This window comes from Pygocentrus nattereri, chromosome 27 (genome assembly GCF_015220715.1).
Source record: "Pygocentrus nattereri isolate fPygNat1 chromosome 27, fPygNat1.pri, whole genome shotgun sequence".
Taxonomy (NCBI): Eukaryota; Metazoa; Chordata; class Actinopteri; order Characiformes; family Serrasalmidae; genus Pygocentrus; species Pygocentrus nattereri.
Genome location: NC_051237.1, coordinates 17,845,057 through 17,872,099, shown reverse-complemented (window position 1 = coordinate 17,872,099; position 27,043 = coordinate 17,845,057). Strand labels below are relative to the sequence as shown.

The following is a 27,043-nucleotide window of genomic DNA, read 5'->3' as shown; positions in this document are numbered from 1 at the left end:
GGCCTCTTGGGAGACTGGGCGCATTCACAGTGGCCCGGCAGGTTCAGGCCCACTGTTCAAAGCTTGCCGTCATCAACCCCGGCAATCAGCTCAGTGGGCAGCCATGACCTTGGTACCTGGCACCAGCTCTTAACACCACCTCAGCTAGTGTAGCGTAGAGACTGAACTTTCCACAGATGAAACACCCCCTCCCTAGCCCCCCGCCCCCTCTTTCGAGAGAGAGAGAGTGAGAGAGAGAGGGAAGGAAAGTGGTGCAACATTTAATGTTAAATATGCAGCAGGTAACAAAGGTTTTCTGTGAGGTAAGGATTTGCCTTTGAGGGAGGGGTAATAGAGAATCTTTTAGGGAGAACGTAAGAAGGAAAGGGATATAGGAATCCTTACATTAAGCCACGCAATTAATGTAATCCAAGATGAAGCTGTTTTTACCCCCTCCTCTTCTTTCACAATAAGGGGTCCACCCCTCCTACGTTCCCTGTGGCCTTTGGATACGTATAAAAGCCCAGGCATCTTATGAATCCTCAGGAGCAGTGAAAGTGCAATATTAAGCTTTGTACTGTACATCACAGGATCCAGACTCTGACCTCCAAACATGTTGACCAGGTAAGAAGACATCACAGTCTTATATTAACTTGTCGTTTCCTGTTATAACCTGTCGTGTTGGCTAAAAGAAAGTTTACTGTGCATATTATGACTCTGTAATCGATTTTATAGGTTTCTTTTATGTTTTTCATATTATGGCAGTGCAGCTTGTGGTTGGTTACCTGGTTGAAATCATGCATAGTAATGTATAGTTTATTTCAGCATCCATAGCATTAACAATACAGCTAGAGTATATTCATATTGTTCTGAACATGCATATGCCTGAATATTTTTGGCGATGACTTGACAAAACTTCTACAAGCACTAATTACGATATTCATATATTGTATAACTTAATCATGTTTAAAGGAAAATAAACAAGGATTTTTTTCAGCGTACTCAGTCAATGAGCTATAATAATCATGTGAGTTATTGAAATATTATTTAACATACACATTTCTTACCAGGCGAGGCAAAGTCAAAATGTTTGAGAATTCCAGCTCTTTATTCCAGCTAAATGTAAATGTAAAATTTAAAATGTGAAACAGGGTGTGAACACCAAAACTATCATTCAGTGCCATAATGCTATAATCATCAAAGAATGCTATGTTAGAAAAGGTTGTAGTCCATGGCTGTGAATGACCAATTTACAGTTTCATTTATATTACGCTGCTGATCTCAAAATTACTCCAAAGCATGACTTTGTTCTCGTTCAATGATGCAGGAATATTCTCATCTTCTGCGCGGTGGCAGTGCTGCTGGCTGAGGCTGACCTTGACGCAGGTGAGTGAGAAATCTCCCTGTGCCCAATTTCTTGGTCAAATCAAAAGACATGACACTAGCAGTAAGGCTAACATAGTGTTATTAATTGTTATTTTCAGCTCAATATGGGTCCCTTCCAGTTACCAATAAAATATTCTATGCCTCTAATCTCTAAAAATGACACAAGATTGAAAATCTCTCACAAATAACAGCTTACGAAAACCATGATAACCATAGTTCCATGATTATTATGTAAATACTGAAGTCTTAAGTTATATATGTGCTTTTAATTTCTGGAAAATGTATTCGAGTGTAAATATTTTAGGGCCAAACTGTCGAAAGTTTTTGGAAAAAACTGAATCATAAGATCTGGACCGAGTTTAGTGGTGAAGGTATGTTTTGTTGGTCAGTGTGGGTAAATGCTTGTATTTTTCTTGCCAGCTGGTGGGGGTCCCCAAGCCATGTCCACAGGTATGCGATTTTTAAGTAGTTCACAATTTGATATTATTTTCAGAAGCATCCACCGAATTAAACAAGATGTGTACATTTAAATACGATACACTTTAACCCTTCAAAATACCATGAACCTGTTCTGTTTCTGCCTACAGATCAGGACTCCACCTCCGACGAAGCTCCGACTGGTGAGTCTACAAGACGACTAGGTGTTTTTTGAGTCATGTCATGGCCAGCGGTGTGTTTATATGGGTGAATCTCAGTTATGTCGTTTATGATTATCTTCACAGAGAGCATGAACTCTGTCTCACCTGACCAGCCCAATGGTGAGTATCTTGGGTCTACCTGTGGTGTTAGTTGATACCGATAAAGTCTGAACTAAAGCCTTTCGCTCGGTCTCGGTAAAGATATTCACTGGAGAGCTGTTCAGTTTGTGTTTGAGAGGTGTGTGTACACTAACAACTGAAAATATACTTTTATAAAGCTGGTTCCTGAATTATTATTGGCTTACATGCACACCTCTAAGAAAAAAAAGTTTTTGTAACTATTGTTATTTTAGTTTATTGTTTTGTTTTATTCATTGTTTTTTTTTCATATTTTATGTGGAGGATCTTTAAATCTTAAATGGTTATCCACACTCATACATCCACTGAAAGGTTCTTTACAGTACCAGGAGTGATGCTTCAATGGCATTGCTAAAAAGAAGCATTTTTTAACATCTTTATTTTTTAGCAATGCTTTTTTCAGTGTTATTTGGTTTGGTGCAGGTGGTGCTACAGGTTAAGGCTTTCTTTTGAATAAGTTTCCTTTTAAAGACTGTTTCCTATACTTAAAAGCGCTGGTGACCCAATTTTTAAGAGTTTGAAATAATTACATAAATTGATGAAGACAGGAATACACATATAGGAATTCCTGTTCTTGTGTCGTGCTTACACTTGCATGCTTCTTGTACACTATCATTACTCGTAGTTACTACATCTCAGCTTAAACCTTCCCAATGTGGTAAACCTCTGAAATAGTCTAGTAACGGACTACCATCTAGTGGTAGAATTAAATTCTACAGGCTCTGGCCACTCTCAGAAACCCATTGACTCCGCATCAGTGAATGGCCAGCAATTCAGATAACAGAGTTACAGAAATTCAGTATGCTGTATATAGATGACAGTATTGGTACAACTGTTGAGCTTATTCATTAATTTCACTAATACTTTACTGATATACTGACTTTACTGATTTAGCAATTATTTCTATTTAGCAGTTAGACTCATATGCACAGAAACATTGCAAATATATTGATATGTTTGACTGGATAGCATAACATACTGTAATTACCCCAAAAGCAGACAATTTTTGTTTATTTTAAGATTTAAAAAAATTTAATTGAGATGAATGCATGTAATATTCCATTTACATGCTACTAATTTCCTGATTCCTATGGCAAATTTGTAAAATTTCAGTGCATAATAGTTAAAATAGTGTTATTAAGTGGTTCAAATACAATTACAACCCCACCACCCAAACAAACATTTTTTTTTCCATTTACAGATGAGCCACAACATTACAATGGAGCCACTGCAGGTAAGAATGAGGGCAACAGCTTGAATCACACTGTTGTCTCTTTGAAAACTGCATAAAGATTGTCAATATTAAAAGGTTGTTCAGTGAGACTGGTTAAAAATAAATAACAATATCTTATCATGTTGTGTAGATGCAAGTAGCACAAGTGCAGAGGCTGGCCAGGCCAGTGGTGAGTCTATTCATTTTGTGGAATAGATTTATAAGCCAAGAGCAGCATCACTCATGGGCTATAGTGAAAATATGCTAATGTCTGGATGATTGAGTTGTGAACTAACCAGATATCCAACATCTCTTTCTCATATTTTCTTTTAAGGCCCTCAAGTCAATGATGTGACAACAGCTGGTGAGTTCCAGTAAAATGCACCTCACATTTCACACAGTACCAGAACATTAGCAGGATGCAGGTATGAGTATCAGTGCTTGAGATTCTAGGAGGTCACGTCTACTGGGCTTGCATAGAAGACAGAGAGAAACTGAAAAAGAATACATTTGACCAAATTGAATTTCAGAAAAATTAACACACATAATACATATTTTACAGATTTGAGGACTTTTTTTGTTGTTTTATTTATTTATTTTTTTTCCTTTTTATTGGTTGGTTAGTTGGGCCCATCATTAACCATTCAATTGTTTATATTACACTGAATTCATGCATTGAAAAACCTCCTGTGTTTTTTTTGCAGACGGCACCAAATCCAGCACTGAAGAACAAGACGGTAAATGGCTCATGTTGAAACTCATTCTGATTAAAAATCCCATTTTTGGCCCTGCTATAGGTTTTTACTGTGGCTCGAATATCATTTGAAGAAAAAAGAAATGCACTGAATTGGCATGATTCACACCATTCACACCAGCATAATGTCCACATTAAGTTTTTAAACACACTTCTAGCCAAAAAATATGTGGAAATTATGCCCACATTTGGATCAAGCAACTAAATTCAGTGGATACATTTTTCAGAGTACTGGGAAGAAATTCCCTGAAAAGGCAATGGATGTGATTTTTTTCATGATTACAAAGCTTATTTACTGACTTTTTATGCTCTTAAATTTTTAAAGGACTTCTCTCTGTAAAGCTGTGTATGAAATGTGCAATACAAGCACACGTACTTTACCAATGAACGGTGCAGACACAGTGATGTGACTATGAAAACTGTCCTCCTCAGAGAATGAGAGTCCAGAGTCAGAGGAAGTTGTGAAAGCTGCTCCGGTGCAGCGCGCTGCTAAAGCACACAATGCTTCACCGCGCAAACGCAGCAAGCCCGTCATCGCCTCAAAGAAGAGGACGAGACCCTTTCGCCCCTAGAACAAGCCGACCAAGTATGCACAGGGAGGATGCAGATGCAAACTACTAATGCCAAGGCAATGAAATAATAAGGGGAAAAGAAACATTTCTGTATTCAGTGGCACGTTTGTTTTGTTTTGTTTAAATTCCATAATCACAGTTTAGATCTGATTCTGTTGTGAGGTACTGTACTGGCTGTTTTTGTTTGTTTGCTTGTTGTTTGTTTTTTTGTGTGGTCACTTGTTTGTTGTGAACGTGGCATTCAGCGCAGACATTACAGTCTCAAGGGCATTTCTCTGTTGCGTCACAGACCAAACTGTTTTCAGTCCGGCTTCACGAATGGGCCGGCCAAAATCATCCAGTCACCACGCTCGGTTCCTATGAGTGATGTGACTCTTTCCTGAGCAGCAACCAAACAGTGACGCCAGTGTGTTCATATCTTCATGGTTCAGATGCTTAATGAACAATTCTTTCTCTTCATCCCACTCAAGTGAACGCTAAACAGATCTCAGAATCCCAGACTTGATGACGCTACTTTTCATTGGTGCTGACTACCTGAAGACTGTGTACTCAGACTAGCCATAGCTTTTAGAGAATAGTTCAAACAATTTTAAAATGGAAGCAAAATGCAAAAGACTTGCTCACAACACAAAGTCAGTGTTTAAATCGAAAGTGTTTCTTTCTTTTTTGTCATTGATCACTTTTTTTTATACACGCAGTATTTAACGTTATTGAGTATCACTTTCAAGTATCAAAATCAAAAATGTGTTATCCTTAAACATTTCTTTCTTTATATTTTATGTCCAAATAAACTTCAAAGCAAACAAGTCTTAACTCATAGGTACTGTGTGTCCCCTCGATTTGATGCTTCTTGTGTTTGTGTGTGTCTGTGTGTGTGTGTGTGTGTGTGTGTGTGTGTGTGTGTGTGTGTGTGTGTGTGTGTGTGTGACAGGACAGTAAGAAAATATACCCCTTGTTATATAATGATACTACAACAACAACACTACTACTACTACTACTAATAATAATAATAATATAACATTGTTATTATTATAGTACTTCTAATAATAATAATAATAATATCATATTAATAGCAATAGTAATACGACATCCAGTCACAAGATTGGTGGATTTCCTATTCTATATTGTATATATTCTTCGATTTGTATTATTTTTTCTTAAATGCCTGCTGACAAGACCTGAAATCACTACCTCTATAACAGACATCATCATATAATCATGATGCCTTTATACATCAGTGCTTTCAAAGAATAAACAAAACACTTCATTTTCTTTTCTCTTAACATCTGCAATGTTAATCTAAAATATGGCTAATTTTAAATTTATTATAGTCTTTTTCTTCACTGGTTTAGAAGACCTCAGTGAACTCTTTACCCTTTTGTTATATAAACTCAAACCTACTCAAAACCGGCATTATATAGCTTAAAGTTACATTTCCATCACGTCATTGTCCAAGTAGGTTGTAGAAAGAAGGCTGTGTCTGTATGGGCTTGTTTCAGACATTGAAAACACTCTATACCTCTCTCCCACACTATATGCCCTCTTTCTCCCCACCATCACCACTCTGGCCTGGTAAAGGTCAGGCTTTTCTCTTGCGCTGAAGCTGATACCTGGTTGGAGTCCCGGGCCTCTCGTTCCACTCCCCTGTGACGCACTCCAGTACTCAAACTGCACGCCGTAGAGTCAGTAAGCCTGTAGCTCTGACTGAGGTATTTCTACTTTCCGTTCTACTTAGCTCTTCATCATCAGAAGGTTGAAAAGTCAAATCCTAATGGTTTACCATGCCGCCGCCTCCTTATAATCCGAGTCTATGCCTTCCACGAAAACTGGCCTCCTGCCTGTGACACTGAGGCGCTGTGCACCAGCCAGGTGTAAACCACACTGCTGCTCGTCTTTCTCAGATCCGATCGGCCTTTTTAAGCCTCAGTGGGCGCCAGTGTTGCTTTCCCTGGGTTTCCCCCTTTACAAGGCTATATTTCAAGCAGTGCTCTGCTAAAGCAAGCCCAGCACATCAAATGCTCAGGCTAAGAGTGCATTTTGATTGATGTCAGGCTAAATGTCTCCCTGGACTATAGTGCTTTTTTTTTGATGAGTGACTTTTCTACACTTCTACAGAGATGCGCACTATCGTTCAAACTTTTGTAAGCACTGCTGAATAGTTTGGAATCAGAATTTCTGATATTCACTTAATGATACTGCAGCCTACACTATACAAGCTCTTATTGCACATAAACGATGCAGATTATAGAATTTTATAGGTGAATATTCTCCTGGGTTGACCATGTCATCAGACCAGGCTGAGTTGTTATTTTTAATGACCGCAAAATGTCTGTGTATCATGGACTTTTGGACAAGCAACAGCCAGAAATGTTATCAAAAATGGCTATTTGGTCAAATTGTCATGCAGTAGATGTGCCCCTTTCTAGTTTGTATTAAGAACAAAAAAGAGTGAAAAAGAGAATCTGTTGCTATTCTCATGATAGAAGTCTCTAGCCAGACCAAGCCAAAGCAATATGTGTGTCAAAGTCAGCTGTTTGATACATTATTAAGAAAGAAAGCACTGGTAAGCTTAGAATTAGCATCCAATCAAGTCAACAAACACGGTAGCAGTCGACTGAAATACTACTTGAAAAGGGCCACAAACTGGAAAGTTCTGTCTACTAAATGTTTTCTGTTTACTACCTTACTTGTACTCGAGCATGCGTGTCACTTAATGACTGCATTAAAAGCCTGGCAAAACAGGCAAGTTGTCCAGCATCTAGTGGTTTCTGATCCCAGACTTCAGAGGATTGGCGATCAAGTAGTGAGGGCGTCAGTACTGTCCAAGATTATGCTGAACAGCAAGGTCAAGATTTCTGTGTAGATTCTGCTGACCATTCCTCAGACGGGCAACTGCCTGGATATAAGTGAGGCCTGGACTGAACACAGGCAGAGCAGTGTGTTCCCAAATAGGGTCAGCTGTCAACTCTCACGTGAGCCTTCTTAAAGTCACCTAAGCTCTGGCTGCACACAAGCTAGCACGTATAGTGAAGTCTCATTTTGTACCCCTGCTTAAATTTTGGGTTTAACTTTTCTTTTTTAAGGAAACCTACAGCACTTCGCCAAAGTCAGAGATCACCCTTTCTTGTTTAATTTTTTTTAATCAAGACAGCCAATAAGCTATTCTTTTTTCAGCATCAGTAAAAAAAGCACAAAACATATATTTAACAGAAAATTACACAGAAGCCTCAACAACTAAGTATAATTTTGAGGTTGCATTTTCAGCTTCGCACGATCCAAATAAGCCCAGAAACTTTCAGTGATGTTGAGGTCTGGACTCTAGTGAGAACACAGGCAGCTTTGTTTGATTTGCAAATTTTCCTTTTATTTTCCTGAACAGCTTTCTAACAGATACATGTGATGTCTCACAGTGGAAGGTTAAACAGAATCAGATCTTACACAAGACTGGAGCTTGATTAGCTCATCTAAAGATGAAAGCAACACGTCCTGTTAATCTAATGATAAGAACATTGGTGGTGATCTAATCAGCTCAGAAATACCTTCTGAAAAATGAATAACTTGTACTTAAGGACCATTTTGTCTGGAAATTAAATCAATTACACTGTATGTTCTACAGCCAGGGTCACCAAATAGATGTTACCTGGGTCAAATCCTCTTTGGATCAGAATTTTTACTGATTGGCTAGGTAGTAACCAGAAGTAACACATACATCTCAATAGGTTTTCATGGTAAGATCATTTCAATTTAATTTAAACATGTGGATTGGGCTGCTAATTCGTAGCTCGAAAGCCCTTTATGAATCCCCCCAGTGACCGCAATTACGAAAGCATCGTCATGGACATGAGAAACAAGTGTTTTAAAGTGTTTTGGAGCGCCATTATCTCAGAAGCGTGTGGTCCAGGAGGAGTTTCAGTCGGAGGTGAATGGTGCCAACTAACAAAGCCCCTCTGTTTCCCAGTGAGTCCAGGTCCCCCGTGGTATCAGCTTCACAGCATACTGCGCCAGCATCTGAGACATCTTAAGTGTGAAAATCAAACTTTATACACGACAAGCATTTCATTTACCCTGATTTCTCCACATGCTATCAAGAGATGAGCTGGTTGTTCCTTTGTGAAATGGCTCGTTTTTAGGAATGAACCACATCTCGTTTGGAATCACACCTTAAGAATAGAAGCCATCTTTGTTCACCACCCTTGAGACTCACTACAGTCCTCTACTGGCAATGAAAGGTGCTACATATCACATGTAGGTGCATAATTGATGTTTTCATTTTTGCTCTGTCATGTATAATAATCTCATATTTAGGCACTGCCCTGGTGAGCAACCTGTTTTCCACTGTGTAGCTCTGGCCTCACTGGACAGAGATACGGCTACGGGCTCAATAGACGTCACAGAGATGGATTTGTCCGAGGGTTGAGCACAAACAACCTTTTTTTTCTCAAGTCAGCCAAGACACATTCTTACATTTCAAACATGGTTGCCATTGACTTTGTCTTATAAAAGGGTGGTCAGAATGGAAGGAACAGGCTATAAGACAACTTTTGCATCTGCTGTCCTTAGTCTAACGCTAGAACTACAAAATTCTCTGTATAAAATGTGGTTTTGGCAGTATAACCTGTGGATTACATTGTCAAGGCGAAACAAAGACAGGAAACGTGGGATCAGTAGCTACACATGCCTAATTTAAAAATATCCATTTTACTAGATTATATTAGCCTAGTGAACAAACACAAATGACCCACAGTAATCAAAAACTGAATTATAGAATAAACTGTGAGAGGCAGAAAGTTTTTCATAGTGTAAATATCTTTTCTGAATATCTTAATAAAGTATTGCCACTTTCTGGGAGTTTCCATGCTTGTGTTAGGAAAGGGAAAATAATGCCCTCTGAATGCCAACGGCTGGATTTTGGCAAACTACCCAAGACTTTCACTGAAAGCCGGCCCCATCTTACCCAAAGATGTCAAGTAAATTTAGAGCTCACACAATGGAACAGACGTGTACTTGCTTAGCCTGCGGTTCCTTAAACGACCTTATTTTACCTTCTGCCATTTTCCACTTGGCTTGTAAGGTATTTTGACTGACTTTTTGAGCAAGATCAAGAATTAGGCCAAAGAGTCCAGTACACAAACAGCTTCAGAGACTTTTGCAGCAGATGACCAATAGAAGTTTGGGTAAACATGCAGGATTTAGAACTTTCTGTGTGTTTCTTTGTGCAGATTTTGATATTCTGTTCATTAGAAGGCCAGTGTTTCCCAATCTAGTTCTGAGACAGTCCACATTAGTGCTGAGGCGGACTGGGAGCTGGGACAGAGCCAAAAAGTTCCAGAGTAAACTGGAAAACACTACAGAATTAAATGTTGTAAATAGTTGTCTTTTACATTAAGCTAGCTAAGCGTTCCCATAATATGGTTTCCATTAACTTTCCAACAAGTTGGTTTTCCTAAACAAATGCCAAGTTGTTACAACGATTTCTGAGGAAGAATGGTGGTGAGTGGGCTTTTTCAACAATAACTGACAGGCCCACGTCTGTCACACACACATTTTAGAAGGAAAACATCACTGCCATCCTCATCAAGCTGCTTGTCCGCAATGTCTAGTGCGAAACATGGACAGTACATATGAAATCTGGTCATGTTTGCTTGTTCAAAAGAGAAATTTCTGCCCTAGCCTGCTTCTGTCATTGTTGTCATGAAGTGAAGAACTTCACTGTTCCCACATCTTAGGTCTTTAGCACTCCGGGCAAAAGCTAATAAACTGTCATTTTCTCTGCACTTGTTGAACACAGTAATATAAAACAACCACGCACCTGAAGGTTCTATAACATGGAATTCGCTGGAGACACTATCACTCAGATGTTTATCAAATGTCATTAATAATTGCTAAAATTTTACTCAATAATAACTTTACAAAGTAGGTTGAAATCCAATTAAATAGTTCTACCTTAAAGTTAGGCACCCAAGAGTATTATACTAAATTAACCCCTTGAATGGCCAGGGCCCCCTAGTGGCACCAAAGTTTTAGTATACACTTCTATAATAATAATAGTGTAGCCAGTCCCTGCATTGAATAATAAGCCTTAGTATGTAATGAGTCTGGGATTTCAAGGGGTTAAGACAGCAATTTATTAATCCCAAATGGAAATGAGAAAACGGCACAGTGGCGTGGTGGGTTTGCATGTTCTCCCCGTGTCTGCGTGGGTTTCCTCCGGGTTCTCCGGTTTACTCCCACAGTCCTAAGACATGCAGTCAGGCCAATTGGACATGCTAAATTGCCCCCTGGGTGTGAGTGACTGTCTGTGACTGTCTGTCTGCCCTGCGATGGACTGGCGACCTGTCCAGGGTGTATCCTGCTTTCCGCCCGAAGACTGCTGGGATAGGCTCCAGCTCCCCCCCGCGACCCTGACGGAGAAGCGGCTTAGAAAATGGATGTATGGGATGGATGGAAATGAGAAAAAATAATAACTAAAACGATCCTTGGTCAAACCTTATTCTCTGATGTTAGTGTTGACCAGAGGAGGATGGGTTCCTCTTTTGAGCCTTGGTTCCTCTCAAGGTTTATCCCTTTTGCTTTTCGGGAGTTTTTCCCTAAACCATTGGCCACCCTAAACCATTGGTCACCTCTGGCTTGCTCATGGGGGCCCAGAGCCAGATTTGTTTCTGTAAATCTCCTTTGTGACAACCTCTGTTGTAAGAAGTGCTACATAATTAAACTATAGAAATAAAAAAAAAGACTTCAGCTGATTTGATTTACAGTCATTTCGTGATCAGTTATCTCCCCTGATAACCGATCAAAAAATAGATTCTGGACGTTAGTTTTAGTATAACTTCATTCTAGGTGTTATCCAGCTTTCTCAGTCATTATGGAATCATCTAACATTTCTTACTTTTTTTGTAAAAAAAAAATAGAACAAATGTCACAACTGTTTAAAAAAAGGTGTCACCTATAGGAAACCGTATCATGAATCAATGCAAATAACAAGAACTGTAAAATAGCTGTATAATGCTGTGGCAGAGCCAGGGTGACGCTCTGACCCGAGAAAATCAGCATAGAAAACAGAAAATAGTCTTATGTTATTATTTTGTCAAAGGACATATTTGGCTTATAACACTTATAAGCTCACCTTTGTTAAAACTGGAGGGCCCAGTTAACATTAAGAATATGGTCATTAGTGACCTCTAGCCTTCATTTATTGTTAGCTAGATTAGCATTTTCAGCTACTACTTTAAATCCCAAAATCAGACATCAAAACTATCCGATGTCCTGTTTTAGGTGCTGCCACAACAAAGACTTCTGAACGGTAAGAAGGCCCAACCTACAATGCATGTGTACCTTTCTTTCTGTTAGAGCTAATCCTGGGGCGGCTGCCTTGACAGGAATTTGAAGCTAATTTAAATAATATATTCAAATAATTGAAATGATGCATTGCATGCAGTCACCTTGATGACATCACAACCACGTACCCTATCAGAATAACAATAAAAGCCTGTAAGTGAAGTGGGAACTCTATGCCTATGACTGCTGTGACAACAGTTGCAGTTCTTGCTGATTGTCTATGGGCTGTCTGTGGAATTCCTGTAAATACTCTTAGAGCCTGAGTGGGTGTTTAAATGGTCACAGGGTGATTTGTCCAGACATACTGATCTCACATTCGTCTTGGATCACTGGTCACGAGTTTTTGGGGAGTTTGGGAATGGGTTGAGAGGTGGTAGGGGTCTTTTTTAGGCTGATATTTAAAACAGAAAACCTTTACCACTGAGTGCTACCCCCCACTACAAGCAACCAAATTCATGACCTTATCGTTGAGGCACCTACAGAGGCACCTCAGAGGCAATGCTATTAGATTACAGTCAAATTGGACAATGTGTCCTATTAGTGGAAATATTCATTGATGTAAACTTGTAATTCCATTAACATTTAGCTGCTATCATAGTAAGTTGCTGATACTTTTCATCTCTTCTTTTGATCTCTCTATTATGCGTGCACATGTGTGAGTGCAAGAAAGAGATCGGCAAACCAAAGAGCATTAGCTGTAAGACTCTGACCACATCAGTAAGTGCTTTAACATAGATTTTCCACGCAGATTTCATTTGCTCCATTAATGCAAATTGCTCTGAAGATGATATTCCTTAGCTTTGACCAAAGATACAGCACAAATAGTCACTGTCATTACATGTTATAATGCTGTAGATATGTCTTCTGCTGAAGAATGAAAGATGACTGATCTCACTCCTTGTTCCTGGAGTACAAGGAGCTTAACTGTAAAATGGCAACTACCACCAACCACTACCATGACATTCCTCGCAAAGGTCACATTAACTTACAGTGAGTCAAAGGCTTACCGGCCTTTTGTTCCAGCCTGCCCCCACTGTACCATAACAAATCAAACTCATTTACCCCCTATGACTTCATTCACCATTGCATTAGCGTATGAACCTGCACATTTTCCTGTGATTTGCATATAACATATTCTTTAAGTTTCTATGTCTTGCAATGGCAAATATACGTAGATCTCAGGTATTTTTCTGAAGCTGTCTAGTCTTTTCAGTAAGAAGCTAATCAAGTATTTGCAAACATGTGAACTATTATTCTCCATTCAGTGCACTTTGCTTGTTCCTTGTTGTTGAAAGGAAACATTTACCTGAGAAAATAATATGTATATATACAATCTAACAAAGCTAATCGCATACCAAGATGTTATAGTCAAGAAAATATGCTACAATGTTGGTTTAGATAGGTAGACAGACAGACAGATAGACAGGCACACAGACAGACAGATAGATAGAACTTTATGGATCCCGAGTGTTTCAGTAGCAACAGATATAATTGCCTTTACATTCACGGCATTTGGCTGATGCTCTTATCCAGAGTGACTTACAATTTGATCATTTTACACAGGTAGGCCAAGGCAGTGTTAGGAGTCTTGCCCAAGGACTCTTATTGATATAGTGTAGGGTGTTTGCCCAGGTGGGGATTGAACCCCAGTCTACAGTGTAGAAGGCAGAGGTGTTAACCACTACACTATGCAACTATTAATTGCACACCAACTTACATACACCATGCAGAAAATAAAGAACAGAAATAAAAATCTACATAAGTTATATCTATTTGCATATTTACATAGCATATGAGACAGATTTGTTGTATTTACATGATAGCAGGCACTGAGTGGCATGAGGTAGACTAACAGCACACTGAGTATAGACATAACTAGGGGTTTCAGCAACGTTACAGTGTAAAGTGCATAGTGAAAGGGTCATATAGAAACACCATTCATAATCTAAAATAAATAATTCATCTTAATATCTAATCCAAAGTCAGGTTGCTGAGTAGTCTGGTATTAATAAGTCATAATAAGTCATCAGTAAGGCATTTCAACAGTAATCCTAAGGTTTTCCACAGTCGTCATTCACCTTGATTTACTGCTGCTGCTACTGGGTGACGTCAAACCTTCCCAGAAGTAAATGCAGTATGGTGTACTAAAACTAATTCAGAATAAATAATGAAACATCTTCAGAAAGAGATCAAAGCATTTCTGGAACATGTGATTTTTGAGAAAGAGCATTGTCACGAAACAAAACGAGATCAAAGTGCATCGGTGTTACATCCATTTGGACAAATTCATTACAAGCACAAACTGTGGCTGTAGGGCCCCACATGATGTAATGCACTATAAAATGCTAAGATTATTAAAGCCCATAGAAACACAGTTAGGAATACAGTTAACATTAGAACTGAAAGAATCAAAGGCGAATTATTTATGCCGTTTTATAGACTTTTGAACAAGTGACTAATGATATTTTTTGACATCCACGCTTCACATAATCACTGAAAACATGGCTCTACCCCAAAACATCAAATCATACTGCAACATGAAGTATCTGTAGGTGCACGGTCTATTTCAAGGTCATCACCAGAGGCCTGGATTCATAAAGAAGGCAGAGTGTAGGAGTGTAGGAGTCTGACCCTATTTCAGGTGATCTTAGTCACAAAAGCAGATTAGGCCTCCCACTCCCAGATGCTTCATGGGCACCAGCCCAGCTCAGGCTGTTCTGAAAGACTGCCAGAGGGGTGTGCATGTAATCTCTGACATAGAAAACAAGAAAGATTTCCTGCCCAGCACTCTTTATTCAGTTAAGACTCTTACAAATGTAAGTTGACTCAAATGGTCACGGAACACAGAAACACAGAACACAGAGGTATAGAACCTTTAGATTAGGTGGAACGTCCTTAGAGTTAAAAAAGTGCTTCATATCTCATGTACAAGGTACAAGGTTCTTGAGCAAAACAGCGTTTGAAAGGTTCCCTTAGGGATCTAAGTAGTTTTTGGCATCTTTATTTTATTTTGAACACATTAGAGCTGACAAACAAGGAAGAAAAAAAACAAAACCACAAAGGATGTCAATGTGAAAAAGACTGATTAGTATGAATCAGCATGAAATAACGTCGACATTAGGAGTTAACAGAATGGACAAGCAGTTGGATATTGGAAAATGACGTGAGGTGGGGTGGAGGGGGTTGTAACAGAACGTACAGTAGGCTAGCCCACTTACAAGATCTGTTTGGAAACACAAACAATGGCGGCACAGCATTTGCTTTTTAACCCTGTTTTAATGAGTGCAATCTAAGCCGTTCCTGTGTGACGCCTCTCTCTCCCAGGCACGGCCTCCCCTAGCGGGCTGGACTGGGGGGTGGGGGCGCCGGGCATATAAAAGCCCTGGGGCATGCTCCCGCTGGGCTTTAGACCTGCGGGACAGCACGAAAAAACCCTGAGCCTGTCTCGTCTTCCCTTCCACACAGCGCTTCCCATTTTGTCATGATGCTGGCACGGTGAGTAAGCAAGGTGCATTGCTTTGAGGCAGGCTAATGAATTCAGCATTGTCCTTTTTTCTTCAGCTAGAATTCTGCATATTCCTATCCATCAGCTGAAATGAGGCGTTACATAACGTTGGGCTAGTCATTTAATTTATCTTACAGCAAGCGTTCAGTAAAAATCACTAAACGGGCCATTTAATCCCTTGTGGTCTTAGAATTAAACAGACTGCTCATGTTACTCATGATCTAATTTCCCTAAATGGAGACTGTGTTACAGTGTGAGCTGCTAAAATGGACACTAGCACTACTGCACATAAGATGAAATGCATTTTTCATTGTTTTATACAGTTTTTGATAAGAGTGAGATTCCTGTCTCGATGCTGGTTTTTCGATGGTGAAATGACTGAGATGATTAGAGGGAGACTTCAGTAAAGATGTGATCTGTTGAGCAGAGGGAAGATTTCTGATCAACGTTTTGTAAACCATTTTGTACAGATACACCAAAAGGAAGGGCATAACTTGTCTTTTTTCACTAAGACACCTACCGCACCTGTTCAGTATTAATGAGCTAGACAGTTTACTGAATGTTTAATTTGTTACTTTACATTTCTTTTTTATACACAGGTCACTGATTGGTCCCCTGATCTTTGCTTTAGTGGGTGTCACTCTTTCTGCACCAATAAGTGGTAAGGAAGTGCTTAAACGTCGAATACAACACCCATCCATTCTATCCATTTTGGTCAGCCATAGCAATGCGTTCATTAGAGCAGTATTTCAAAAGTAGAGTTTGAGGGAAGCAGCTAACAATGAAGCGCTGTGACGTTTGAAATGGGTAACAATTCCTCTCTTTCAAGGGGGTACTTGGTGCTTCCCCCCAAAACGAATGTAACTAGAGCCCAGGTCCCTCCTGAGCACACAAAGATGTTTTGTTCACCTGAGCCTTTTGAGATAGTCAGGGGCTCTATAGGAGCCTGTTCCTTATAGCTAACTAGATGCTTCATTTCTCCTCTGTTCTCTGGGTTTTCCTTCCCCCAGATGGCACAGACAATGATGGTAAGGATACATTTACAGTTTTCCATGCATACTTCCACGCGATTTCAATAACTGTGACTCTCTTGCTCTTTTTCAACATTTAGGTGTCCACAGTAAAGACAATCAAAAGTAGAAGCAAATAATGAGTAAATTGTGATTTAAAATGATGTCTTTTTGTTTGATCTTTGTTTAATTTGGTTTATTTGTGTGTTGGTCCTAGAGAGAGCCCAGGCACTAGCATTAATGAATGGTAGGTGACGAAACTCATTATAACCTTTTAAACCCGAGGAATTCAAATTAAACATGTATGAACCAACCCACGATAGTGCAGATATCATAATGAGGATTTTCCACCCATAGTTGACTCTATCTACCACTACTTTCAACCATATATTTATTTATTTATTCCTCTTTATTAGGTGTTACCGGCGCAGCTGAACCAACCCATAGCCCTGGAGACTCAGGTTAGTACTGTTGCCACATTGAAGTACAGAATTTGTACTCTCTCTACTCCTAAGGTCATTTTCTAGACTGATCCCTAGTAGAAACTTAATAAATTGGTAATATTGAATGGGAAAAAAAAAAAAAAAACTGATACGTAACAGTGACGCAGAAGACCTTCTCTTAACAGGAACTACAGATGGAACAGATTCAGCAGAGAGAGCAGAAGGTACAGTAGATTAAATATAATTCTGGCTATTTCCCCATTCCTGAAAAACATTATGATTAGGGGAAAAATTCCATAATGAGAAGGAAGCAAATGCAGCGAATCTACACTCTTCAAACTATTGTCTTATGACTTTTCAATTTCAGGTCCAAGTGACTCCTCAACTGATACAACAGAAAAGCCAGGTAAGATTCATACAGAGCAGAAGCGTGAGAACATCATGCGTTATAACTGAAACAGAGGAAGGAAAGAAAGAAAGAAAGAAAGAAAGAAAGAAAGAAAGAAAGAAAGATAGAAAGAAAGAAAGAAAGAAAGAAAGACAGAACTGAGTGATAGTAAGAAAGAAACTGTTCCATTGGTTCATTACATAAACATCTATATAAAACGATTCTTCCATTACAGTCCAAATAAGCCAGAACAAAACATGTAAATAAGCTGCATGAAATAAAACATCTAACGTCAGTGAATCAGCATGTTCTAGCACTGCTCAATCACTTGAGTGAGTAACCACATCACTCTTCCTGGCGGAGTTCAATGGATTGTCTTTGGTCAACTGAGTGTGTCCAGAACATTGCTAAAGCCCTCAAGCTCTCCAGTTGGAAGCACATAGTCAAAGGCTGACTGCATTTGTAATGGCTGCTTTTCCTTCGCAGCAGGAAATGGATTCAATTTAAGGGACAGGGGGCTGTGGGGGTGTTTAACTTTGAAAAAAAAAACAGCTTAGAAATCATTTATTTCAAGTTGTATCAGTCTGTTCAAAGTGAAATATTAAACAACTGGCACCTGATTTTCTGTGATAAAGGATGTTTTTCCGTCAGGAACAGTTTATGTAAGGTACTGATTTTTCATCATTTGGAAGAGATCAAAGGTGAGAGTGAGGTGTCATCAGACGTTATCAGTAATTTATCGCAGTAGATAGTAACTTTTAATCATCTGTTCAGCAATAATTACAGGTGGCTGGTTGACAAGACTATTTAGCACTATAACAGGGATCAAACATGCAAAGTGGGTGCAATAGATGAAAAAAAACTTGTCAAATTTACTGAAAGGTAGGGAAAATGTTATGAATCGGTTACAATTGTGAAATGAACTTCATTTTACTTTTTCCATTTTTTTTATTAAGCAGTGATTAATTGCTTAAATGTACAAGCCCACCAACAAAAGCAGTATAAGAATAAAACATCCTGGTTCTTTTCAGGTGACACAAGCCAGGATGAAACCACCAGAGGCCCTGATTCAATAGGTATGAGAAAAAAAGTCCTCTATGGCTTTTCATTTGTATGTCAAATGTAAAAAAAGAGATGTCAGTGTCAGGCACTTAGCATGTGGCTAAGCATCAGTTTGATGAAAACCCATCTTTTACTCCAGATTCTGCTGAGGGTGGGGCGGAACGGAAGGACCCAGATATGCCAGGTTAGTCAATGGCTCTGGCTCCATAATGCATGTGATTAAATCACAAGGGCTGAAAAACAGTAACATAGAAATTGACTTTGTCTCGTCAGGCACAGCTGATAAAGACTCGATTGATCATTCAGGTTAGTGAACGATTGTGAGATTGAGCGACAGACTAATTAGCAAACCAGAAAGAAGTAACAATAATATAAACTAATATATTTTCCCCTAAACCACAGATGACACGGCTGATCAATCAACAGAAAAGAAACTGGGTAAGAGTCCAATGTTCAGAAAAATCACTCTTGTCAAGGTGCTCTTAAAGAAAGTGAGAGAAATCAATCAATCCAAGATCACATGCAACAGTCCTATTCATTCATATTCATATTCAATCCTATTCATTCAACCATTCATTGCTTCACACCTGCATTCCTATATTTATTATGTCTATAGATGAAACCAAGGAAGTAACAGACACAGACAGTGATTCTCTGGGTAAAGACCTTTATCTTTTAAACTAAGCACTGAACTTGGTATCAAAATGAATTAGTCAGAAATTTTATATTAGGGCAATAAACATTTTTCTATTTCAGATACTGATTCCCCATCTAAAGCATCACATGAAATAGACTCCTCAGGTAAGAGGACTATGACTACGACTCAGAAATGTTGTCTTAAATCTCAAAAAACACCATTTTCCATCAACATTTCAACGTCTTTGAAGTTTTATGAAGTAGCTTCATGACAACATGCTCCAAAAAAAGGCTGCTATTTAGGAAAGCTTTTACTGAAAGAAGTCACTCTACTCCAAACAACAGCGGACTGTGAAGGCTTTCAGTTATCCAGGTCATTGATTTGTCAAAAAGGTCAAGGCGACTGGACTTGCTGTATAATCTTTAGCCACAGGTGACCTTAAAGAGTTTCATGACATCACAGGTGTGATTCACACACACTTAGAGGTTTAAATGTCAGGGAATTTTTCTTCCACTTAGTCGATGGCAAATCCTGACTGGACTTCAGGATTATATTGCTTTTTCTTTTTTTCAGTTGCTTTTTTTTATTTCTATTACATTAAAACAGTTATTATCACGTTTGATCTAATTCTAGCAGCAAGAAATTTCTCGAACTAGAGAACTATTTATAATGAGTAGCACAAATACTGCCGATGAATTAAAGCGATCTCACTTCTGTGTATCCTGTTTCATTAATCCGTATAGAGAGATCAGAGAAGGATGTCGCTGATGATGATAACACTGACACAGGTATATATGTCAGACGTAGTAAATGTTGTGTAATCCAAGTCAATCCAAATCAGCTGACAATATTTGGACCTCACCTACTTGTACTACAATGTACTACATTGTTTCAGACAAAGATTCTTCCAGTAAGGAGATGTCAGACCTGGAATCACATGACGAGCCACACAAGGATTCTCAAGGTATTTTGATGAATAGCTATTGATATGTGACAACATTAAAACATTAATATTGTCAAATGAAAAACAGCAGTTGGTCTAATATTTCTTAATATAACTGTTAATAATCTATGGTTTATTTTCGCCGACTGCCAACAACTGTGATGCTCAACTGCTGAGGCACTCATACTGCAGCCTTGCACTCTGACTGGCTTAGTCAAATGAACAGTCAAATGACTGCTGACCATGTCCTAAACTTTGAGTGGCTGATCACTGATTCAGCAATCAAGTCACCATTTGACGTCATTTTGAAGAAGCCACTAATAGATGCAATAATGAGCTCAATTTTAATTCCACATTTAACTCTATGAATAAGTACATGTAAGCAGCTTGGAAAGCAAGTGCTATTGGGCTCCTTTGTGCCTCCACCACTTCTAGCTGTAACTACTAAAGTATGATTTAACAGTATGTTATGGACATATAGGCATACATAATGAAAAGTATTTATAGTTACTCAGTTTGTTTTTTTCTAACATTGCATCTTTATTTCTTGGGCTAAAGAGGACGCAGATGACAAGTCTGATGCTGCAGACACAGACAAAGAAACCTCAGATTCAGACGGTGAGACAAAGCAAAATGACCAATGCAGAAACAAACGAATAAACAAACTCCACAATATCATTATGGAATTTAAATGAATTTAGGACTTTTTGAGGCACTCTAATTTTACTTCATTATCATTTTTAAATAATGTTTGAGACACGTCATCCATCCTTGGCTTTCCTGTAATGTACCCTGATGCGCTACACCTGATTTTGATTAGTAAATAGATAAACAAGCTTTCTCAAACGTCCAAACAATTAGTTAGTATCTTGTCTTCTCTACATATTATATCTTCAGAATCTGACAAAGATGAGCCAGATGACAGCATCGACACAGATACAGACAAGAACAGCAAGGACAAGGACGAGGACAAAAACACAGAGGTGGAGGACACGGACAGCGCAGACAAAGAAGTGAAGGACAGCGACGGAGACAGCAGCGAGACCAAAGTCACGAAAGACACTGATGAGCAGGAGAAGAGCGACAACCTAGACACGGATGAAAAAGACTCAGATCGCTCTTCAGAGCGAGGAGACAAGGACAGCAAAGATGACACAGAAACGGATGGTAAAGACAGTGACAGTGACCGTGACACAGCAGATTCCGCAGATGTATCAGAGACCAAGGACAGCACTGAGAAAACAAGCAAAGACAGCGACAAAGACAGTGACAAAGACAGTGACAAAGACAATGATGTAGAGAGAGACAAAGACAGTGATGCAGATAGTGACAAAGGCAGAGATACAGACAGCACAGGCACAGAGGACGAAGATGAAGGCGCAGATAGTAACAAGGGCACCACAGATGATGCTAGCGATGACAAAAGCAATGACAGTCATGAAGGAAAGGAGACTGAGAGGGAGACTGGAGAGAAAGATAAAGACACTGACCAGGAGTCAACGAGCAAGTCTGATGAGACTGTCGGGGAACCATCTTCAGTAGACTCCCGAGAAAGCCAGAAAGCAGACTCTGACAGTTTGGAATCCTCAAACGTCTCAAGTAAAGAAGACAGCCAGGACACAGGAAAGAGCAGCACTGAATCCACTGACAGAGACAGCTCGGACAACACTGACCATGCTGACCGGGATAGCGCTGAGACAGAGGGAGAAGGTGCATTTCAGATTGCTTTTACACCACCCAACTTCAGTAGTTTACAATGTTTTTGAGAAAATACATGAACGTTATAATCCACGTGATCATTTCTGCAGTAACACTTTTTCCCCCACAGCTAGAGATGATGAGAGCGCAGGTAGTCCAGAAACAGAGACCCCAGGTAAGTAGAACATTCTTGCCTACAGTTGGTAACGTATTCTCTGACTATGTGGCATAATAATAAGCATTCTTTGCTGACAGATTCACCAGACACATCGCTGGAAACAGCTGAAGACTCAAGCAATTCCAATGGTGAGACAAACACATCACACCAAAACATTTTATTCCGTGTAAATTTCTACACCAATGTCTACCTAGAGTGACTTTAATATCTATTCCTAGACGAGAATGACAACAGTGACTCAATGGACGCAACAGAGTCAACATCACACGGTAAACATTTAATTATTTATGCTCGCAAAAGTTTTTATCTCTGCCTGGAGAACAGCGTGGGTGCTCACACTTTTCTTTTTGACCTTACAGAGGAGAACACTGATGAAGACACTGACACAGACACTACCGGTACGTAAGTACAGACAGGAGTGGTCGCTCAGACTAAACAAACCGTTGCAGATTGGGTTGATCTCGCAACAGTTTTCAGTGAGACATAATAGCAGACAATTGGGCCTGAAAACACAGGTGGCTCAAAAGCTCAAAAGTGAAAATGTAATTTTGGCATTTATCCTGGGAGTGACAAAATTACGTTAATTAGAGGGTATGTGGTTTACAGTCTGGGAAAGAGCAAAACATAAGGTTTCTGTAATGCAGTAGATTTACTGTATTTTGCATGTCTTTTTTTAGATGAAGAAGACGATGCAGACATAGATGAAGATGACACGCTGCAAGAAGACCCTGAGGGTAAACTGCTATAACACACCTGCAGTCTTCTTGTCAAAGTAGCAAGATGCTCTTAAAAATAAAGGTGTCTTAAACCATCCTTTCAAAAGATGGTTCCTTAAAGAATCCTTTTAGTAAACGAGGCGCAGGCGTAAAGAAGTCATTTAAGCTTTATTTTTTTAAAGTGTGGTATCCATGTCTGCTAAAACCAGTGCTGGGATATATATTGCGAAATATTTATGGAAGATTGAATTTCTCTCAACAGCTGCTCCCATCGATGTACCTGGTCAGCCAGATCATTTAGATGACACAACACAAGGTATCTGCTGGGACTGTGGCTAATGTGTTAATGAGTTATTTAACAGCAGAATAGCCGAACAAAGAATATTCTCTTTGTAAATGTTCTCTCGCAAAACAGGAATGAAAAGACAAATTTACTAGAAACGACAATCTTCTTTTCTAATCTATTCCATTTTAGGGCCTGTCGTTGGCAGCAATAACCCTCCCTTAAGCTCCTAGCGTCCAGGTTTTTGCTAAACAAAACAGTTTAACAGGTGATGTGTTCAAATATATTCTTAAACAGAGGTTCTCTTCCCCTTATCCTTTTCAGAATTACATGTCATTGTATGGTGGGACAGGGGTATGGGTGCAAGTACTGAGTGACTTGATGATTACATGGTGGAGTGTTTTACTTAAGCTGTTCTTTACCTCTCTTCCGCAGGGTTATCAGACATAAACAAGAGAAGCAACTGAAGTGGACACATTAACCAGCTTCATTTTGATTCCCATTAACACGTGACATTTTTCAATGCCCCCCCCCCCAATGGTGAAGGGTCCTATCTAGAGGGTTCTGGGATGCACATTAAATTATTCAGCTGTTTGGTGTACATTCTGTTTTTTTTTCCATAAGTCTTAATTCCAAATCTGAACAAAAGCCGTACTTTCCTATATTTGTCCAATTAATGCCTTTTCATTTAATTTATGAAAAAAGAAAGTTGGCTCCTAAGGTTCCAGCAGTCAAACGTGTTGCTCATTGTTTTGAAGCCTAGCTAGTAGCATTAAAATGTTTCTTTTGGGGGGTCCTAAGCAGTAAAGACTGAAGTCAATGATTGAGTTCAATGATCGGAGAATAATGGGGATTCACGATATTGAGTCGCCTCTGCTTTTCCTTGCTTTGCCATTGTCATTGAGACATCTTGTCCATCTAACTGCTCCAGCTTCTAGGCTGACAACGTTCTCCTGACTCTCAGTTAAATGTTCGCCATTTAAAATCTCAAACGTAAACGATGTACTGTAGATTAAGCTATTTTCTACTATAAAATAAAAGTGTACAGACAGTTTTATGAAACGGTCCTTTAAGTTCATGTCTCTGAAGGTGTATTAACTAATACTGTAGTGATGTAATGGCTCAGATTTTCTTCAGAATTACTGAGATAAAAGAGATGTATAGATATAATTAATGTCACTTAAATTTGTACGCAGGGAGCAATTCTAATAAAGACTGAGTTGTCAGACAAAAGCAGGCCTCGTTTGTTTTTCACAGCAACACATACACAAACACACACACTTTCTCTAAACACAAACACAAGGCAACATGACACAGTCAAACACAGATGCCCTTGAACGATCTCAGGACCAAGGTAAAGTATGTTTTATAATGTAAATACAGTAATAGGAAGTGTATTAATAGTAATAGCTGTTATTTTCACCGTTTTGTGAGGATTAGAATCTCAGAAGTGATTTCAGAAGAGATATGCACCCATGTTTAATGATATAAATCTAAATAAATACGATAAACTTAAAGGGTAGAGGAAAAGTTCTGAGAGTTTTTACATACACAAAAAGTACATGAGAGGCTACAAAAGGTCAAACAACTTCAAAAGTCAATGGCAAGACTAAGATGGTAGATTATGCTTTGTCTAACTTCCTTCCTTCCTCAACCGTTTTAGAGTCAGGTTGGGGTCTTAGCATCAGTACTTGTCACATTACAACATTAGTTTTCATATGTCTCCGTTCTTATGCTGTTGTATGTTTCCTTACAAACACCAAAAAGCAAATGACAATGTAGCATTTACTGTGAAAAGTAATAATCCAGATGATGCAACACATAAACACCTAATTATTTACATGTGGTGTCTCTCTGCGCATCCTCTGGACAAACTCCATAGAATGTATCATCACTGTCCAAAGAAGAGTATATCTCTATTTTTGTCTATTTTTATTTTTCTCCATCACTTTAACCCAGAAGCTCCTTTACATTGTGTAAAAATTACAGGATGAATGGACCAACAGAAATGTTCCAAAATCACTATTTTTTCTTGGACAGCAAAAATCTGCTCTCCAATCCCTGAGGCCAGATTTAACCTTAAAAAGTTTGACCTTGAAGGAAAGGCCTCACCTCCTACCACAATAAACAATGAAGAGTTTGTTTAATTTAACAATTTTGTCATGTTAGATTCAACTTTAGTAGGACCTCTTCAGAAAGTCAGAAAAGTAGCCCTACCATGACTTAAATGATTTAAAGGGTGATCACTGCTTACATGTAATTGGATTTAAACAGCTGCCTAATACCTACTTCTTTTCATTTCTTGGTAATAAGGGACTGATTAACAACTGCGTGGGCTGACCAGCATAACCGGTCACTCAAGAGTGCATATGATAAACACTTAAGTGGGGTTTGCCTGCCTGCAGTTAAAGGTAAATGTTATCAGATCACGCGAATGACCTTAAAGTCTGTTTAGGTTACATTCTGAGAAGAGCAAGAAAAAGAGAGTTAACCAAGAATTGCTCTCAGTTATTTTTTGTTTTGAAGTCACTCAGCAGACTAGATCATTTGACCCCACCTACCCTCACATGAAAGAGGTAATTTTCCATATGTGTCTCCAAAGGGCCCTAGTGCATGGGCCTCGGACTCATGTTACATCTCAACTACACCTGGTGGTCCAAGCTTGCCCCTCAGGTGAGGCAAGAGGACGACTGGAGTAAAAGGGAGGAGGACTTCAGACAAAAGCCACCAAACATCTCTGAAAAAACGGACACATGGCTGGCCAGACCGAGGACGACCCGCTTCCCAGTGCACACTAGTAGCTGACCACCTCACCCTAAACTAGAAACTAACAGGGAGGCCACTGAAGGACCTGTGTAAATGTCCAAATGGATGCAGCCAATGAAGCCTGACCCCCTTGCGGTGTACTACACGCCCCTGCCTACCCCCCGGCCCAGTTTCCCAAACAGTCAGGAAGGGGCGGAAGGGCGCGAGAAGCCCTCCGAAATATTATACTTTAATTTAAGGTGTAAGAAGGTTTTCAATGGCTACTCTGGTCTCGGCACTGATATCTGTGAGAAAAGAGCTACCTTTAACTTAAAAACAGGCTTGTCTGGCAAATGACACACTCAGTTGTATGCACTTATTGTAAGATTAGCCACTGGACATTTGTCTAATATCCAAACCTAACAAGACCCACTGAGGTAGCAGTGCCCCTAATACTTTCATATGTAAGTTTAAATTCCAGCAAAATGGCAATAAAGTGTTAAGTAAGAGGCATGCGCCAAACATTATAACGTATAAGCTAAACCTAAAAGTCTTTAAAATAGCCAGGAGATCATTTTAGGGCTTTATTTAAGGAGTGTTTGTTTTGAATATTTTCAATACAATGAAAACGCTGCAGTTGTATTGCATTTGTCTGATGAATCCATAAGACATATTACTTATTTGTTAAGGCCTTTTCCTCATGATGATCGCAAGCAAGTCCACTTCAACTTTCTGGCAGTTTAAATGCTGGAACAATCACAAAACTTGTCAAATGAATCTGCTGTATTATCTGAATTTGATTTGTGATGAGAGCAGTGAATGAACTTTATTGAGAATGTTTTCCTTTCAAACTAAGAAGCTGGATGTGGACTGTTAGACTGTCATGGGGTGATATAATATGGCTAGTGAGAGTTCATTGGAGACGCGCAGCAGGAAGCGGGCAAGCTAGCTGATGCTCAGGTTCATTTTTTTGTCCACCTGAAGCCTGTCCACGCTTCTGCACCCCCCCCCCCCCCCACCGCCCAGCAACACTACGGATTAAATTCCTCCCAGAGTGATTCATTACGGACCGGCCAGAGGTCTCCAACTGCAGTGCTCCTGTAATTTCAGGGCAAGAGGTATTGCGTTTCTAACTAGAACAGGCCCTTCAGGACGAGCAGAAGTGGTTGCTAACAGAGCCTGAGATGGTGCCGAAACATGAGAACGGGGGAAAGAGTCTGTAGTAGGGGAAAAAAATGCGTCGGCGTGAATTTGGCTTTGACAAGGGTCCTCCAGTGTGTCATAGGAAAAGTGCATGGGAGCAGGGCGATATTCTCACACCAGAATGCCCAAATTCCCAGTAACCCATCCCTCTGTCCATATGGCACACTAAAGTGTAGGAGATTACTGGTAGGAGAGTAGCCTCACTGGCCAACCCCTG

General features: G+C 39.4%; 2 protein-coding genes across 5 annotated transcripts; both read left to right on the top strand.

Annotated features, from left to right (window-relative positions):
* The first annotated feature begins 592 nt into the window (after positions 1 to 592).
* Positions 593 to 4,680, top strand: si:ch211-133n4.6 (uncharacterized protein LOC797776 homolog). The gene is made up of 9 exons (XM_037535567.1): positions 593 to 603; positions 1,307 to 1,365; positions 1,953 to 1,985; positions 2,061 to 2,123; positions 3,343 to 3,375; positions 3,506 to 3,544; positions 3,689 to 3,718; positions 4,059 to 4,091; positions 4,541 to 4,680. The coding sequence occupies exons 1-9, from the start codon at positions 593 to 595 to the stop codon at positions 4,678 to 4,680; spliced, it is 441 nt and encodes a 146-aa protein (XP_037391464.1).
* Positions 4,681 to 15,271: 10,591 nt separating this feature from the next.
* stm (starmaker) lies at positions 15,272 to 24,111 on the top strand. 4 transcript variants are annotated; one of them, XM_017693798.2, is made up of 25 exons: positions 15,274 to 15,510; positions 16,120 to 16,181; positions 16,531 to 16,548; positions 16,748 to 16,777; positions 16,947 to 16,991; positions 17,159 to 17,197; positions 17,341 to 17,379; positions 18,393 to 18,437; positions 18,563 to 18,607; positions 18,697 to 18,729; positions 18,826 to 18,861; positions 19,040 to 19,081; positions 19,180 to 19,224; positions 19,804 to 19,848; positions 19,956 to 20,024; positions 20,562 to 20,621; positions 20,901 to 21,713; positions 21,832 to 21,876; positions 21,957 to 22,007; positions 22,098 to 22,148; positions 22,239 to 22,277; positions 22,557 to 22,613; positions 22,858 to 22,911; positions 23,071 to 23,146; positions 23,314 to 24,111. In XM_017693798.2, the coding sequence occupies exons 1-24, from the start codon at positions 15,497 to 15,499 to the stop codon at positions 23,109 to 23,111; spliced, it is 1,818 nt and encodes a 605-aa protein (XP_017549287.1). In that variant the 5' UTR covers positions 15,274 to 15,496; the 3' UTR covers positions 23,112 to 23,146; positions 23,314 to 24,111. The 4 variants fall into 4 exon arrangements, with proteins under 4 accessions (XP_017549288.1, XP_017549289.1, XP_017549290.1 ...); XM_017693799.2 differs by lacking the exon at positions 23,071 to 23,146 and having other exon boundaries at positions 15,272 to 15,510; XM_017693800.2 differs by lacking the exon at positions 16,531 to 16,548 and having other exon boundaries at positions 15,273 to 15,510.
* The last annotated feature ends 2,932 nt before the right edge of the window (positions 24,112 to 27,043 follow it).

Coding starts and splice junctions, on each gene's coding strand:
- si:ch211-133n4.6 (XM_037535567.1), top strand. Junction 1,366..1,952: donor TGAGGCTGACCTTGACGCAG/GTGAGTGAGAAA, acceptor TTCTGCCTACAG/ATCAGGACTCCACCTCCGAC. Junction 1,986..2,060: donor CTCCGACGAAGCTCCGACTG/GTGAGTCTACAA, acceptor GGTGAATCTCAG/TTATGTCGTTTATGATTATC.
- stm (XM_017693798.2), top strand. Junction 20,622..20,900: donor AGAAACCTCAGATTCAGACG/GTGAGACAAAGC, acceptor TTATATCTTCAG/AATCTGACAAAGATGAGCCA. Junction 22,008..22,097: donor AGACTCAAGCAATTCCAATG/GTGAGACAAACA, acceptor ATCTATTCCTAG/ACGAGAATGACAACAGTGAC.